This window comes from Macrotis lagotis, chromosome 1, assembly GCF_037893015.1.
Source record: "Macrotis lagotis isolate mMagLag1 chromosome 1, bilby.v1.9.chrom.fasta, whole genome shotgun sequence".
NCBI lineage: Eukaryota > Metazoa > Chordata > Mammalia > Peramelemorphia > Peramelidae > Macrotis > Macrotis lagotis.
Window position 1 is genome coordinate 542,246,789 of NC_133658.1, and position 16,955 is coordinate 542,263,743.

General features: G+C 41.7%; 2 protein-coding genes across 2 annotated transcripts in view; both read left to right on the plus strand.

The window, feature by feature from the left end:
• Positions 1-6,296: 6,296 nt before the first annotated feature.
• LOC141521111 (RWD domain-containing protein 1-like) lies at positions 6,297-7,195 on the plus strand. The gene is made up of 2 exons (XM_074233272.1): positions 6,297-6,435; positions 6,498-7,195. Exons 1-2 carry the CDS (start codon positions 6,297-6,299, stop codon positions 7,079-7,081), a joined length of 723 nt encoding a protein of 240 aa, XP_074089373.1. The 3' UTR covers positions 7,082-7,195.
• Positions 7,196-8,884: 1,689 nt separating this feature from the next.
• Positions 8,885-16,955, plus strand: part of SH3KBP1 (SH3 domain containing kinase binding protein 1) — a 451,877-nt gene continuing 443,806 nt past the window's right edge. Inside the window, exon 1 of the mRNA XM_074214287.1 lies at positions 8,885-8,976. Within this exon, the coding sequence (XP_074070388.1) occupies positions 8,973-8,976 (4 nt within the window). The 5' untranslated portion in view covers positions 8,885-8,972. The remainder of the gene's footprint in view (positions 8,977-16,955) is intronic.

The window sequence follows — 16,955 nt, forward strand, 5'->3', positions numbered from 1 at the left end:
ATCCCATTGTCCAAGCTCTGAGAGAGGTCGATGAATTTTTAATAAAGTACCTTCCCCTATCGATAAAAGAATGGATCCCTGCCTGAAGAAATAAGTCTTTGAGGTGATGTTTGTCCTTCATTCTAGAAGAAGACCATGACATACTCCTTAAAAGTTCAGCTCACTTCTCAGTTGAGCAGCTGCCCTTCCTTTGGAGGGTTGTCTGCTCTGGATGGAGTGTCATTCTCCAAACTCTCCTTTCCCTTTACCCTTCTCAATCTATCTTGTCTACTACTTATGTCCTTGTTTTGTTGTGAAGGTAATCTATTCTTGGAGAGCATGTTTCTCCAAACTCTCCCTCTCTCCTCTTACTTCTATTGAAACTCCCATCTTATTGCTTCTCCAAAGAACCTATGAACTTTTTGTAGTCATCTGTGAACTTTATGTAGTAATCTGTGAACTTTTTGTAGTAACTTTGTAAACTGAGCGACTTGTAAATTAAAGTCTAAGCCTTTCTTAACTCCCTGAGTCAGAGATGGATGAAGTCTTCACAAAATGAACCCCACCTAGATCAGTCTTTAGGTCCCCTCTCCTTTAAACCCTTTGCCTCTCAGGGGATTGGTATACATACAAAATAGGAGAGAGATGAAGGTGATGAAGGGACTTTTATAGGAGGGAACCATCACTTGGGGTCATATCTTATTAGGGAAATAAAAGTTCTTGGTAGAGGTGACAAGACAGTCATCTGACAAAAACAAAGAAAGGAGTCAGCTGGAACAGCCACAAATAGACTTTTATTTGTTACCCATCCTGTTTTACTCATCCCATAACAAAATGCAATCTTCTGGGGCCACCAATCAAGTTGGTATTTTCTATTTTTCTGACTTGGAATTGAATCTTTTGGTCTTATCTGACAAAAACAAAGCAAGGAGACAGCAGGAGCAGGCACAAGTTGGCTTTTATTTGTTACCCATCTTGTTTTACTCATCCCATGATAAAATGCATTCTTCTGGGGCCACCAATCAAGTTGGTATTTTCTCTTTTCCTGACTTGGAATTAAGTCTTTTGGTCTTTATACTGTTTGTCATCTTTACCAGCTGATGATAGAAATGGTAGGACAAATATATTGAAAACAGATATTTATTATTATTTAGGATCATAGATATGATTTAGAGCTGGAGATGAGATAGCTATTGAATCCACTCCCATTGTGGCTTGTCCCAGGTTTTACAGGTTGTAAATAATACAGCAGGAACTCTCAGTGTGAGCAACTTCATTTTAAAAAATGGGCTAAAATCAGGTCATCTGGTCTTGTCTGTGAATTTCAAAAATGGGTATAAATTATATTTCATTATCTACATTTATTTGTACATTATTTAGCATCAGTAAATGACACCACTGACACCAGGGGGACTCTCTTTGAATAGACGGAACTTCCACTGGACCTAAGTAATATAGCTTTCCCCTTAGGAGGCACTCTCCCAATCTACCCTAGCACTGGTTGATTGGGGTCTCTGAGTGCCAGTTGCTACTTCTCCTTAGGTTCTATTGGCAGTCCTGAGGGTAGCTATCTTCCTAACCCATAAGAAACTCCTATGGATGTTTTTCTCTTGAAAAATTAGCCATGTGGTGATTAAAAAGGTTCAAGAGACATAGTTTCTGGGTAATTTAATAATTTTATCAATAAGGCCAAAATATTTTTAATAAAAGGATGACCATTTGATAATCTCTCTTGAACCAAAGACAATCATGGCAACAGGTTCAGGGCCTATATAGTATTTTGGAAGAAGAATGGCAATCAACTTTTATCGGTTAACACAATGGAAAGTGAGAGTGATATATCATCCTTGGACAGTGAGACTTATCTCTATGCCCAGACCACCCCCAACCTTGAGCTCTCTAGACAGAAGGATCTTTCCCTAACTAAATTTGAGCAGAGCACAATAGATATCCCAACATGATGGGGTCCTAGTCCAATCTCATAATCAGCAGAGTCCTTCAAAAACCTGAACTTTTAAAATCAGAAGTAGGGGAGAACACTGGATCTCCCCAAGTTATTGGTTATTAATAATCATTTCTCTTTGCCAATAGTCTCAGTTACAAACATTGTAAAACCCAGACCTGGCCCATGCTCTCTCACAAATATGTAAAGAGTTCACAGAAGGGAAGAATGTGCATGAATTTAAAGTACAATTGTAGTGAGGCACATACAAAGGGAACAAATGAAGTTAGTTATAGGCTACAGTATTTTTTTCTTTAGTTTTTTCCAAGGCAATGTAGTTAAGTGGCTTGCCCAAGGCCACACAGCTAGGTAATTATTAAGTGTCTGAGGTCAGATTTGAACTCAGGTACTCCTGACTCCAGGGCTGGTGCTCTATCCAGTGTGCCACCTAGTTGCCCCTATAGGCTATGTATTAAATATATATGTATGAGCTGTCCTGTTGCTTAGTTGAATGGACAGCTTGAATGGGAAGAAATCTCCCCTGGACAGGCCAGGTTTCTTATAGGGCAGTACTTCTTTCTTCTTTAATTGATATTTTATTTTTCCAAATACATGCTATGAAAGTTTTTCAACATTCATCCATATGCACCTATATATTTTTAAGTTACAAAATTTCCTTCCACCCTCCTTTCCCACCTCCTCCCCTCAGTGGTGAAGTCTGGTTAATATTTACATATATACTTGTGTAAACATGTTTACAGCTTAGTTATTTTTGGCATGAGGAATTAGGATTAAGGGGAAAGAAATACATGAGATATTTTTAAAGAAGTGAATGTAGTGTTCATCAGATTCTGAAGGATTTTATTTTATTTTCCTCTGAATGGCGATAGCATTGTCCATAGCCGGTCTAATAGGGTTATAGCTCTTTGAACTGCTGAGAGTAGCTGCTTCCATCAAGGAGGATCATCTCACATTGTTGTTGACATGTACATGGATCTCTTGGTTCTGCTCCCTTTGCTCCCCACCAGATCCTGTAAGTCATTCCATAAGGCATAGTTTCTTAGCTGGATAGGTTAGTCCGCTGCTGGGTTGGGTCAAATAGGTAGCTTGGTTATTGAACTGGCTCCTAATTGTGTTCAGCTGGCATTTCGACTAGATGGGGCAGGTTGACCAGTCCCTGGGCAGCTGTTGTAATGCTGTGCAGGTATCCTGCCATTAGGGGGCTACTGCTCCATCTGAGCTGATCAGGTAGCTTTTTTCCCCAGGATGTAAAGGGGCACTTTGGCTGGACTGGTCAATGAGCTGGGTTTTCAAGGTTTGTTCTATTTTTTTTAAGTTTTTTTTGCAAGGCAAATGGGGTTAAGTGGCTTGCCCAAGGCCACACAGGTAGGTAATTATTAAGTGTCTGAGGCCAGATTTGAACCCAGGTACTCCTGACTCCAGGGCCGGTGCTTTATCCACTGTGCCACCTAGCTGCCCCGAGGTTTGTTCTATTTTAAGAAGTTATTTTAATGTGTGGCATTTTCTTTCAGTGGCGTTCAATTGGAATGCTACTCTGCCCTTTCATCTAGGGCAATGGCCCTTATTCTGTGACTGGCAGAATCTTTTTTTATTTCCTCAGTTTTAGCTCTGAGGTTCATCACCTCCAGGAAGGAGTCAGGAGAGGTCCAGTCTTCTCTAATTTGTCAGTCTTGGGTCAGAGGTGGTTTCCCCTGACTTTTTGACTTTGCTTCTATTTAAGATGATCTGTCAAGTTACCTTTCACAAGATCCCAGTTGAATCTTCTATATGGGTGGCTGGGTACAAAGGAACAAAAAGGTATATATGCCTTGGAGTAGGTGTGTCCAAGTGTGACCCTCAAAGCCCATTCATGCAGCATTATCACATTTTATTATTATATGCATTAACAAGATGGATTACATATAGTCATAAATGTATATCAAATTCTATATGCCACCCTTGACAAGTTTTTGTAGGGCTATGCACCACACAGAAAAGTTAAAAGGTTGGACATTGCTGCCTTAGAGGAAGTTCATTGTTTTATTGGCTGTTTCATATGCAACTGAGCTAGTCAACCCTAAGATACTTTTTGAGGTATGGGAATATCATCATGTATCTAAAGGTCTTCTTTACATTTCAATGTCTGTCATTTTGCCCCTATTAACTTTCACCTTTGCTAAAATACAGATGGAACTCATCAACCCCATAAAGTGATAGCTAGAAAACTCGGAAAGGGATGAGAAAGTTCTACAGAACTTTTACCAAAAGTATAAGAATGGGGTGGTTAGGTGGTACAGTGGATGGAGCACCAGCCCTGGAGTCAGGAGGACCTTATTTGAAATCTGACCTCAGACACTTAACAATTGCCTAGCTGTGTGACCATGGGCAAGTCACTTAACCTCATTGACAAATAATTTTTTAAAAAAAGGAAAAGAATGGACCAATCGTGGAAGAATGGGAAGTGCCATATTGCATTGCGCTTCTAGGCAGGAAGATTTGAATCTTAGATACTTGTACTCCTAATTGGGATAACCAAAATAGGCTCAATGCATTAAACAAATGGACCCAATGGCTAGTTATTAATTGATGTTGGAAGGGAAATCTCCAGAGGCATGTTATAGGGCTCTGTCCAATTCAGTATTTTTGCCAATGATTTGTTGAAGGTCTCTTGATAACTAAGGCTTAGTTATTGAGGGTAACTAAGGGTTAAATAATTGAAGCTAACTTAGGACAAGAGAAGTAAAGTTCAAAAAGACCTTTATAAACTAAAATGATAGATCAAAATTATCAGCATACAATTTAATTGGAATGAAAATGAGATCTAACATGTTGAAAATATTAATTGCACAAGTGAAGATAAAGACTTGATCTCATGTCCCTTTGTGTGAGAAAGAAATGGGGTTTTTCTCTGACCAAATACTGAGTCAAATTAGTCACCTGGCTGCCAGAACCAAACAAAAACTAACACCTAATATGATCATAGACTAACAGAAGTCTGTTCATAACTGGAGAGGTTATTAGTCCTTCTGTTTTGTTGCTCATCATGTGTGATTCATGACCTCATGGACCATTGCATGCCAGATCCTTCTATCCTCTACTATGTCTCAAAGTTTGTCCAAGCTCATGTTCCTTGTTTCCATAACATTATTTATCCATCTCATCCTCTGCCATTCTCTTTTCCTTTTGCCTTCAATTTTTCTGCATCAGGGTCTTTTCTAATGAGTCCCATTTTCTCATTATGTGGTCAAAGTATTTAAGCTTCAGCTTCAATAAATAGCCTGAACTTGTTTCTTTAAGTCTTGACTGATTTGATCCTGCTATCTGAGGGTTTCTCAATGTCTTCTCCAGCATCATAATTTGAAAGCATTCCAACTTTCATAACCATATTTTACTACTGGAAAAACCATAACTTTGACTATATGAACCTTTGTTAGCAAGATGATATCTCTACTTTTTAGTCTGCTGTCCAGATTTGCTATAGCTTTCTTTCCAAGGAGAATTTTTTAATTTCATGGTTGCAGTAGCTAGCTGTAGTGATCTTAGAGTCCAAGAATATAAATCTGACACTGCTGCCATTTCTTCTAACTCTTTTTGCCAGAAAGTGATAGGATTAGCTGCCAAGACCTTAGTTTTTTTTTTTTTTTTTTGATGTTAAGCTTCAAGCCAGCATTTACACTCTTTGCTTGTTAGGTCTCATTTGTGTATCATGTTCATTAATGTGTTAAAAGAAAAATCTTTGTTTGAACTTTCACTTTCAATAACAAAGCAAACTCCGAGAAAATTAAGAATTCATTGTAGCAACCAAAATAAAAGTTGCTGAATGTGGCCAGGCAATGATTTTAAACCAACCTGTTACTTTTATAGACAATTTTTTTTTTTGTAATAAAAGAAAGACAATCCTTATAAGTGCATGTTTCTAAAAAGGGATGGGCCATTAAATCTCAGATCTCCCCTTCATTGTTACATCATAGGGGAATGAGTTTGGAGATTAAGGGGCATGTGGTTACTTGCTGGCTAGCAGGTAATACAAAGAAGGGGATAGCATCAAAGTACATGTTTCTTCTATCAATCAGATTGGTTAACTTGTACTCTGAAGATAAGTAAGATGTGAAACAATGGGATCACTGGGACTGATGACATAAATTTTAATAAATAGGAGCCACTTTTTAAGAGAAACATTGATAAAATGAAATGTGTCAAGGATGATGAGGGGAGCCTTAAAACCATGCCATATGATGAAGGGTAGAAAGAATTAAATATGTGGGAGGCCTGAGCCGCAGCATTCTGTGCCTGTGCTCGTGCCCGCCAGGCTGGCAGGCCCTGGTTTTCCAGGTTAGAGCTTCCAGCTCTCCATGGGCCAGCGGCCTGGGCCACGATGACGGACTACAGCGACGAGCAGCGCAACGAGCTGGAGGCACTGGAGTCCATCTACCAGGACTCCTTCACAGTAATATCAGAAAATCCAACCAGTTTCACGATTACAGTGACATCTGAAGCAGGAGAAAATGATGAAACACTGCATAAAGATTTAAGAAAATAGATTGTGGAACTTCTTCCTGTTTGATCACTGGTACTGCTGTCCAGACAACCCTTAAATTTACTTATGGAGAAAAGTATCCAGATGAAATGCCTCATTATGAAATATTCTCCCAGGAAAATCTAGAAGATAATGATGTCTCAGATATATTAGAATTATTAGAATTACAAGCAGAAGAAAACCTTGGCATGGTAATGATCTTCACTCTAGTATCAGCTGTTCAAGAAAAACTAAATGAAATTGTAGATCAAATCAAAACTAGAAGAGAAGAAGAAAAGAAACAGAAAGAAAAAGAAGCAGAAGAAGCAGAAAGGCAATGTTTCCATGGCACTCCTGTAACAATTGAGAATTTTTTAAGCTGGAAGGCCAAGTTTGATGCCGAGCTCTTAGAAATTAAAAGAAAAAGAATGAAGGAAGAAGAACAAGCGGGAAAAAATAAATTAAGTGGAAAACAGCTATTTGAGACAGATCACAATCTTGACACATCTGATATCCAGTTCCTGGAAGAAGCTGGTAACAGTGTGGAAGTAGATGAATCTTTGTTCCAAGAAATGGATGATTTGGAGCTGGACGATGAAGAGGATGATCCTGATTTTAATCCAGTTGATTTAGAGAGTGACTAGACTGACCAATGAACTGGTGGTGTCAGTGCGAGTCTCTGTCTTTTTATCTCCATTTGCAGAAAAGCTGGAATGCCACAGCATCTGTGGCTTTACTGAGTGTGTTGGTTTCCTTTTCGTTTTTCTAAGGAAAAAAAATAATTTTAATTTTCAGGAGAATATTCTTCTGATAACTTTCATCATTGTGCTTAATAAATTGACTTGAAAATTTCAAAAAAAAAGAATTAAATATGTGTATAGTCTAGTGTAGAAAAGACATAGGGATAACTTCAAATATTTGAAAGGCCGTTCTGAACATCTTGTTTTAGACTGTTATCTTTTGGTGACCTCTGAATGGAGCATTTAATTTTGAGTTAGAAAAGTAGAGTTCAAATCTTAATACTGTTATTTATTCACTTATAATTTTGGGCAACTTATGTTTGCCATTCTAGGTCTCATTTTCCCCAGTCTTCTCTGGGATTCTTCCAATCTCTGGTATTCGGTGATTTGATTCTGTCATATGAAAGAGGGATTAGGTTTAGTCGGTATTATTCAGAGGATTGAGGTCCTTGGTTAGAATTTGCAAGATTGACGATGTGAGCTCACCATAAATAGTTGCCTACAGTATGAGCTGCTCTCTAATTGTTCGCTATCAATCAGGCAACCAGTTGGTAGGTACAATGGATAGAGTAGAAGAACCAGAGTTCAAATCCGCCTTTATTAGCTTACTAAACTTACCATTTTTTGACTTTGGGTACTCCCTGAAGCCGTCTGCCTCAAGTAGGAAATGGTTTTCATAATACCACCTATGTCCCAGGGGTTTAGGAGGAACAAGTCAAATAATGTTTATAAAGTCAGATTCATTTTAAATGCTTGCTTCATTTCTTCCTTCCAATCAATGGACAGATGGTGAAGGCACCAGTTCTTGGTCAGCGGCCCCAGGGAAGCAATTTCTGCCCTTGGTAGAAGATGACCTCTGAGGTCTCTTAACTTTTTAAGAATTCTTGTTGCCCTTTCTCCTTTGCCTGTTTCCCTTTCCCCCGAGCCTCTCCCTTCTGCAGTGTCACCTGCGGCCGTCTGTCTGTCTTTCCATCCTATTCCTCCCCCCAGCTGCGGCTCAGGAGTGACCACCTTCCCGTACGCTCATCCCTTCTCGGTCCAGTGGTCCTTCCTCGTGGATGCCTTTGGGAGCTTCTCTCCACCCCCTTTCTGGTTTTTCCTGGCCCTCCTCCTCCCCCCCGCCAAGGCTAGACCCTGTCCCCCTCCCCCTGCCCCTCCCCAGTCTCGCGGAATCTCGCGACGCTTCCCGCCGGCGCCGGGGTGCCTCGCCGGACTGCGGCGGCGGCGCGTCGAGCCGGGCTTCTCCGGCCCGCGCCTAGGGGGCGCGCCGAGCGAGGGGGCGGCCTCCGCGGCCCCGCCCGGCCGCAGGCTCGCGCTCCCGGGGCCCCGCCCCCGAGCCCCGGAGCCGGAGCAGCGCGCGGCGTCCCCGGCAGGCGGAGCCGCAGCCGCAGGAGCCGGAGCCGCGAGGCCGCGGCCCGGGCGGGGGAGGGAGGGCCCGCCGCCGCCGCCGCCGCCGCCGCCGCTTTTTTTGCAGTTTCCATTGGAAGGGAGCAGGAAGCGCGGCGCGGCCGAGCGTGGCCGGCCACCATGCCCCAGCGGCGGCGGCGGGCAGCAGCAGCAGCGGCGGCGGCCGGCCCGCGGGAGCAGCAGCGCCAGCGCCCGGAGCCGCGGCAGCGCCCGCGGCCGGCCCTGAGGAGCCGCAGCCCGCCGGAGAGGGGCCGCTCCCGTCTCCGCCCCCCGCGCCCCCCGGCCCCCGCCCGGCCCGGGGACCCCCGGCCCCCCAGCGCCCCGCGCCCCGCTCTCCGCCTCCGCGAACTTTCACGCTGTCTCTGTTGCCCAGACTGGCGCTACCCCAATGGGTGAGTACCGGGGCGGGGGCCCGGGGGGTCGGGGGTGTGGGCAGCGCAGTGACCCGCCGCCCCCCCCCCCCGGCCAGACTGGGCAGGGGGAAGGGAAGGGGGGGGGGCCTCGGCCCGCGTCTCCCCCGCTCGGGCAACTTTGTGCCCTCGGTGGGCTGCAGCCTCCTGCCCGTGCCCCGGGGGGCCGGGGCTGCTCTGGGGGGGCCGCCTGCCCGCCTGTTGTCTCTGCTGGCGGCGAATACGGGAGAGGACAGACAGACACACACACAGGGACAGACACACACAGACAGACACAGAGACACACAGACAGACACAGAGACAGACACACAGGGACAGACAGATACACAGGGACAGACACAGAGACACACAGGGACACACAGACAGACACACAACACAGACACACAGACAGACAGACACACAGACAGACACACAGGGACACACAGACACACAGAGACAGACACAGGGACAGACAGACACACAGGGACAGACGCATAGACACACAGACATACACACAGAGACAGACACACAGACAGACAGACACACAGACAGACACACACAGGGACAGACACACAGAGACACACAGAGACCCACAGACAGAGAGACAGAGGTGGACCCCAGGTGTGCGGCTCACCCAAGCTTGGCCTTTGCTCCCATGAGCCGGGCGACGGGCAGACCCGGGCATTGCATTAGAGTGCAAGACTTAGCCATCCGGCCAAGCGTGCCCACTCGGAATCGTGCCCACTCTGAGCAGCCAGAGCCCGGCTGCTGGGGTCCAGGTCTGGACACTTTCACGGTCACACTCACAGACACACAGGCACAGGCACAGACACACACACACACAGACACACACACAGACACACACAGACACACACACAGACACACACACACACACACACACACACTGCGTAGGGTCAGGAAACCCGAGTGGGCGTGGGTTGGGCTGGGTGGTCGGTGACAAGAGGAAGTGCTCCCCGGGGCACGGGGGGCTGGGGAGGGGGTCCCCACCCCTCCTTGCAGGAGCCCACTCGGCAGCCCGGGGAGCTGCGGCCCCGGCTCTGAGAGCCCGAGGGTCTGCCCAGGCCTAGGGCTCCCGGTCGGACCTGTGTGCGGAGAGAGGGCGGCGGGGAGGCTCTGCGGTGCCCCCTGTGCCCGGGGTCCGAGGGGGTGTGGCGCCCTCTGCTCCCGGAGCTTCCCCATCCCTCGGGCTCCCCTCCTCCTGCCCTGGCAGCCTCCCCTGCTGCGGGCCGCTGGCCCTGGGAGCCCCGCCGGGGGGCCGCCTCCTCCCCGGGAGCTTGCGGCAGCTCTGCCCCAGCGCCGCCTGTTTACACCCAGGCCTCGAGGGATGCTCCGAAGGAACGGATCCCACCAGGGGGGCGCAGGGCTGTTGGGGGGGGGGGGCTGCGCTTTCCCAGTGGCATCGCCAGCGGCCCCGAAGCTCCTGATGGGCCAGCCTGGGACCTGATGTAGCATATGTCCACCAAACCGCATCTCTTTGTGTGCAGCCGAGGCTTCTGTGTTCTCCCTTTCTCTGAGGCTGAGGCTACTGTGCTTGGCCCCCAAAATAGGGCATTTTAGAGCTGGAAGGGACCTCTGAGATCTTTCAATGCAACTCACTTCATTTGATGTCCAGCCCCAGATTCCTGATTTTTCTCCTAAAGGGTAATCTCCTGACACCTTAATTTTGAAAGGCAACTTTGTAGAATACTTCTCTGCCTTACTCTCAAGATCCATTGTTTTACAGGTTGAAATGGTTTATGCGTTTTCTGTTTTCCCAATAAAGACTGTCTCTTATGGTTGCAACAAAACGTTTAAGCAAAGAGTTTGCCCTTTTGGCATTGAAATCTTCAGTCCATTTTGGTAGCACTTGCTAGAAGAGATGGTATCTATTTAGCAGGCTGACAGATTGTGTTTGATGAGACAGGCCTACTGAATATTTTGTTGTTCAGTCCAGGCAGTCCCTTCTTGATTCCATTGGAAATTTTCTTGGCAAAGATTGTGGAATGGTTTGCCTTTTCCTTCTCCATCTTATTTTACAGATAAGGAAACTGAGGCAAGTAGGGTTAAGTGACTTGTAATATATGTCTGAGGTCAGATTTGAACTCAGGAAGGCCACTTTTCCTGACTCTAAGTTCACTAGCCTATCTATTGCTCAGTACTTTGTCTAGATGAAGGTTAGCTTTTTATTTCTTATGGTATGCATTTAGGGCCTCTTAGCTTACGTGCTAATCTTATTTAAACATCTGAATTAGATAACTTGTTGCTTACAAAGTAAGGGTTTATTAATTGAAGATCAAAATTCAGAGACACTTTCTACACATTTTAGAGGTTAGAGAAATATTCAGAAGACAAAAATACAACATAAATTATTATCATTATCATTATCGTTATTATTATTATAAGTTTAATCTTTCCTCAAGTTATGTTTCAAGCAAAAAAAGATAAGGGAAGGATAGCCCCACTGCTTGGGGGAGATGATTTAATGTTAGTAGAGAATAGGGAGAAACCTATTTAACCTTTATTTTACTTACATTTTTTTCCCTTTAACTTCTGATTTGAAAGAATAGACAAGTATAATTGGAAGCAGATTGAAGTCTGGATCTAGGTGCAAAGATAAAATAACAATAAACCCAAATGAACTACATCCAGGATTATTGCAAGGACTCACAAAAGGAATCATGGAGAAGAGAAGTATTTTTGAAATGGAAAAATCTCTTTAAAAGCAAGGGAGGGAGGGTGTGTGTGTGTGTGTGTGTGTGTGTGTGATAGAAGCTAATGAATCTGATATTCATTGTTGTTTAGCAAAATTCTAGATAGATTCTGGGTGGGGAGGTAATCGAATATGAATGCATTCAAAACATTAATTAAGCACTTAATTAAGAACTGGGGTACAAATATAAAAAGTCCTTGTACTCAAGAAGCTTTTATTCTGATGGGGGAAGTCGGCATACAAAATGGAGAAGTAACCAGGAAGGAGAGTTTTGATTAGAAAAGAAATAAGGATGATAAGTAAAATCTTAGAACAGTTGGTTGTCATATCCTTTTTAAGGATAGAAGACTTATTTTTGTTTTTTAAAAAAAATTAATTTAAGGCAATGGAGTTAAGAGTGACTTGTCCAAAGTCACACAGCTAGGCAATTATTAAGTGTCTGAAGTCGAATTTGAGCAAATAGCCAGTCCTCTATCCACTAGGACACCTAGCTGCCCCAAGAATAGAAGTCTTGATTGGTTTGTGATTATTTAGGAAGACGATAACTAGAAACCAGTATGGGTTCACTAATTAACAAACTAAGTTTGTTTCTTTAAAAAAAAGCTTAACTTAGAAACAGTGTTGACATTATGTATCTACTTTTTAACTAGTAATTTAGTAGGTACCCAAGCTATTCTGATGGACAAGTATAGTTCTTTTAGATGGATTTGGGACTGGTTGAATACTCAGGAAGTATCCACCTTGAAGGACATTTCTATTGCCATGCTAGAGAACTCTGTTTAGCCATGGATCATTGAACATTTTTAATATAAATATTTTATTTATTTTCCAATTATATACAATAGTAGTTCCTATCATTTTTTGGTAAGGTTTTGAATTTTACAATCCCCTCCCCCCTCCCCCCACAGAAGGCAGTCTGATAATCTTTACATTGTTTCCATGCTATACATTGATCAAAATTGAATGTGTTGAGAGAATAATCATATCCTTGAGGAAAAATTAAAATATTAAAGATAGCAAAATTATATAGCACATAAAACTTCAATCTGCTTCCAATTATTATTTTTTTTTAAATTGAAGGTAATAGTCTTTGGTCTTTGTTTAAACTCCACAATTCTTTCTCCAGATACAGATGGTATTCTTCATCGCAGATACCCTAAAATTGTCCCTAATTATTGTGCTGATGGAATGAGCAAGTCCAGTAAGGTTGATCATCACCATGTTGCTGTTATGGTGTACAATGTTCTTCTGGTTCTGCCCATCTTGCTCAATATCCAGTTCATGCAGATCTTTCCAGGCTTCTCTCAAATCCTATTCCCTCTTGGTTTCTAATAGATCAGTGTTTTATAACGTACATATATGACAATTTGTTTAGCCATTCCCCACTTGGTGGACATTCACTCGATTTCCAGTTCTTTGCTACCACAAACAGGGTTGCTATGAATATTTTTGTATGTGATACTATTGTCCTTTTTCATGATCTTTTCAGGGTATAGACCCAGTAGAGGCATTGCTGGATCAAAGGGTATGCACATTGAACATTTTAAACAGTGACTTTTACGTAGACTTTGAAGGAAAGTTTAAGTCTGTAGGCAAGTTAACAACAACTACAAAGAAATCTACAAAATAATCATTGCATGACAGAATCAGGGTCTGAAAAGTTCTTGGGTTGTAAGAAGTGTAAGGTGACTAGTCCTTGACTTTGTCTTAGAGGATATGGGAGTTCCAGGGATTATATTTTGAGGGAAATATTGACAAACTAGAGGTAAAATAGAAGAAGGAGGATTGGTAAGAGAATTGGGAAACTCCTATGGGAAGCAGAAAAGTGAATTGGGGGTTTTCAGTCTTAAAAAAAAGACCAGGTTCATGATAACTGTCTTCAAAAAGAATGATTAGATAATTCTTCATGCTGCTGGAGAGTTGAACTAGAACAAGTTAGTGAAAGTTACAAGTAGAATTTAGATATCAATTTAAAAATTTTACAAACTTGCAAACAAATAGAAACTGTCTAAAAATAAAGTGGATTGTCTTTAAGAGTTACTAAGTTACTGGAAGTATGCTGACAGAAACTGGATGACAATTGTTTTATGTAATCCTACTAGTTTTGATATTGCCTTGATGTTCACTAAGGTCTCATCCTATTATGGAGATTCTCCTGGGTAGTTGGTACTATAGGAGGAATATTATCCTAAATTATGAAGATATAATGCTTCAGAAAATTTGTATCATACTCTGATTTAGCCTGTATGCAATGTCCTTCACTAAGCTACAAAGCTGCCTAATAGAAATTAGAGGCAAATGAGAACAGTACTTCTTTTGATAGCTTTGACCACCCACATGACCCATACATCTGTAAATCTCGCCCTGAACTCCAGTCACAAAACATCCTCTGATTCCATAGAAGAGGCAGTGTAGTATAGTAGAAAGAACACTGGTTCTGGAATAAGAGGACATGGATTCAAATTCTGCCTCTGATGATTATTTTGTGAGTTTTGGATTAGTTACTGAAACTCCGTGGGCCTCAGTTTCTTCATCTAAAAAATCAGAGGGGAAAATCTTGGACTAGATGACCTCTTGGGAGTTCTTCATCTTTCTTTTCTTCCTGTAGTACTTTGGCAGTCTTGTGAAACCCAAGAATAGTGAGATGGTAGAACTCATCTTCCTGAGTTTAAATATAGCCTCAGATACTTATCTATGTTACCCCGGGCAAGTCATTTAACCATGTTTGCCTCTACTTCCTCATCTGTAAAGAAGCTGAAAAACACTCCAGTAACTTTGCCAAGAAAATCACAAATGGTGTTACCAAGAATTGGACACGAATGAAAAATGACTGAACAAGAGCCTGTGTTGTTCTTAAAGTCTTTCACAATCTTGCACTTTCTTATCTTTCCAGTTTTCTTATACTGTGGTACCTTTGTGAACTGCACAATCTGTCTTCTTGCTGTGCCTTGATAGTTTTTGCTTTGCCTCCCCACCACTCCATCTTTTGACTTGGTGCCTTTTAGATGGCCATGTGTTTTGGATGCAATTCTCTGTCCCTCCTGGGCAGAAGCCCTACTGGTTTCTATCAAGACTCAACTCAAATCTCACTTTCTATAAGAACTCTTTCCCAGTGATTAGCACCTTCCTTCCTATCTACTCTGTCTAAAACTTGTACTTAAATTTTTTTTGCTTATTGTCACTCACATTAGAATGTGAACTCCATGAGAAGAGAGACTTTTTTTGGCTATCTTTGTATCTCTGTTGCTTAACACAGTTCATGATCAGGGCTTAATATTATCTCTCCCTGAATTTTTCTTGAGCCCCTCAAGCTCTGTGTATTTAAAATTAAAAATAAAAAAAGATAATTTGTTTTCTTCCCTCCTAAACTTTTCCTCCTGATTTTCCATTGCTTCTGTTGTCATCATCATCCTTTTTGAGAGTTTTCTTTGATTTCTTCTATTTCAACCCCTCCCATATTTGTCTACTTGTCAAAGCTTGTGGCTTCTGTATGATCTCTCTTGAATTCTTATTACTGTTTCCCTGAACTATTTTAACAGATTTTTTAATCTCCCCATACCTCCCCATTTTCAGTCTCTCTTTTCTCTTATCTATCTTTTTACATGTCTGGGAAAAGACACAGGTCTGATTGGGTCACTCCCCTGCTCAGAAAACTTCAGTGGCTCTCCATTGCCCATATGATAAAAATTCAGATTCTTTAGCCTGACATTTAAGGCTCTCCATTGTGTAGCTCTTTACCTTTCCAGTCTTATTTAATTCTATTCTCTTTGTCATATTATACATTCCAGCTAAACTGAATTACTGCCCTTGTTCAACTCCAGACCTTATTTTCTATTTCTTTGAATGAATGAATGATAGATAAAAGATGAAGGGCTGTTTACTATTTCAAATTAAACAATGGTAATAAAAATAAACAAGATAGACATTTTGCCCAAAGAGCTTTCATTTTAACTGGGGAAAATAACACATAGAGAACCGAAAACAAGGTTTGGAAATGGTCAGGAAGTAAGACAGAGGCCTAGTTCTTGACAAAAAGACCTCAACTTACTTACCTGTCATGGCATCACCTCCCTTATGTCATGATCTTCTTTGAGAATGAAGGACAAACTACAACACCAACAACAATCTTGCAAAAAAAAAAATTCCAGTTTCTGAGGAACAGAGTCAAGGTTCCATTGGGACAGGATTCTGAAAGTGAGGACTATAGTTGAAGAGCAGGCATTATGATCTAAAAGAGGTCAGGCATTCACTCAAATTGTTCCTATTTTCATGAATGTATTTCCCTCATGCTTCTGGCCTATCTGCTTTTTGAATCCTTGTCTTCTTCAATATTTGACTCAGGTATCATGAAGTTTTTCCTGATACTTGGCTTTCTGTCATTTATTCCTGATTAAATTTTCCATGTATGGGTGTAGCTCTACCTCTCCCCTTTCTCCCTCTTATTCCTTTTCTGCATGTATTCTCAGTGTTTTGCAGTTAGGAGGTGATTAATAAGTGCTCCTCGAATTACATTGATAAGGAAACTTATACAATCCTTATTGCTGTGTGTTTCTTTTAAGGGATATTAGACCTAGTCAATCTGAATTTTGAGAACTGTGAGTGGTTTGTCTCCATTTCTAAGATTTAAAAACATTTTTTATTGTTTCTAGGTTCAATTACATTCAAGTTAACTGTTATAAACTTGTTTATATTGGAAATGTAAACTCAGAAGAGGGAAGGATCTCTTAGTAAAAACCATTTAACTGTTAGATACAGACATAACATTAACTTTTTTGACTTAAAGTTATGGACCTATCAGTTCGCAAAATGGTGGTAATAACTTTGCTTCACAGAGGTGTGAAATCTACCCAAAATAAAATTTTGTCATATTTTGAAAACTAGAATAGCACATTCAGTTTTTTGGGATGTGATTTTTGTCACATTAGTTTGGGTCATCATCATAATTGTAATTTTGTCCAAAACCCATAGAAGACTATTTGCTATTTTATTAAGTATGAGTAGAAGCATATTTGTGATAAAATGCATATTTTTTAATCTTAATAGTCTTTTGCAATTTATTCAGCATATAGTTAGGAATACAACAGCCTTATGTTTTTTTAAAAATTCAAAACAAAATTTAAAAATGATTTGATATGAAAGATTCAGAACTTCATTATCTACAGATTTATATAATCTATTGATTTAGAACTTATATTTCTTATATAAATGTGTAGAGAATGATTTTCAGTAATAGAGTAGACAATAAAGCTTACATAAACTGATAGTGCAAGAT

What these genes read in the sequence shown, in the direction of transcription:
- LOC141521111 (XM_074233272.1), top strand. Translation starts at nt 6,297, where the DNA reads ATGACGGACTACAGCGACGAGCAGCGCAACGAGCTGGAGGCACTGGAG. An exon ending in AGCAGGAGAAAATGATGAAA is followed by an intron (nt 6,436 to 6,497) that starts CACTGCATAAAG and finishes TCACTGGTACTG; the next exon opens with CTGTCCAGACAACCCTTAAA.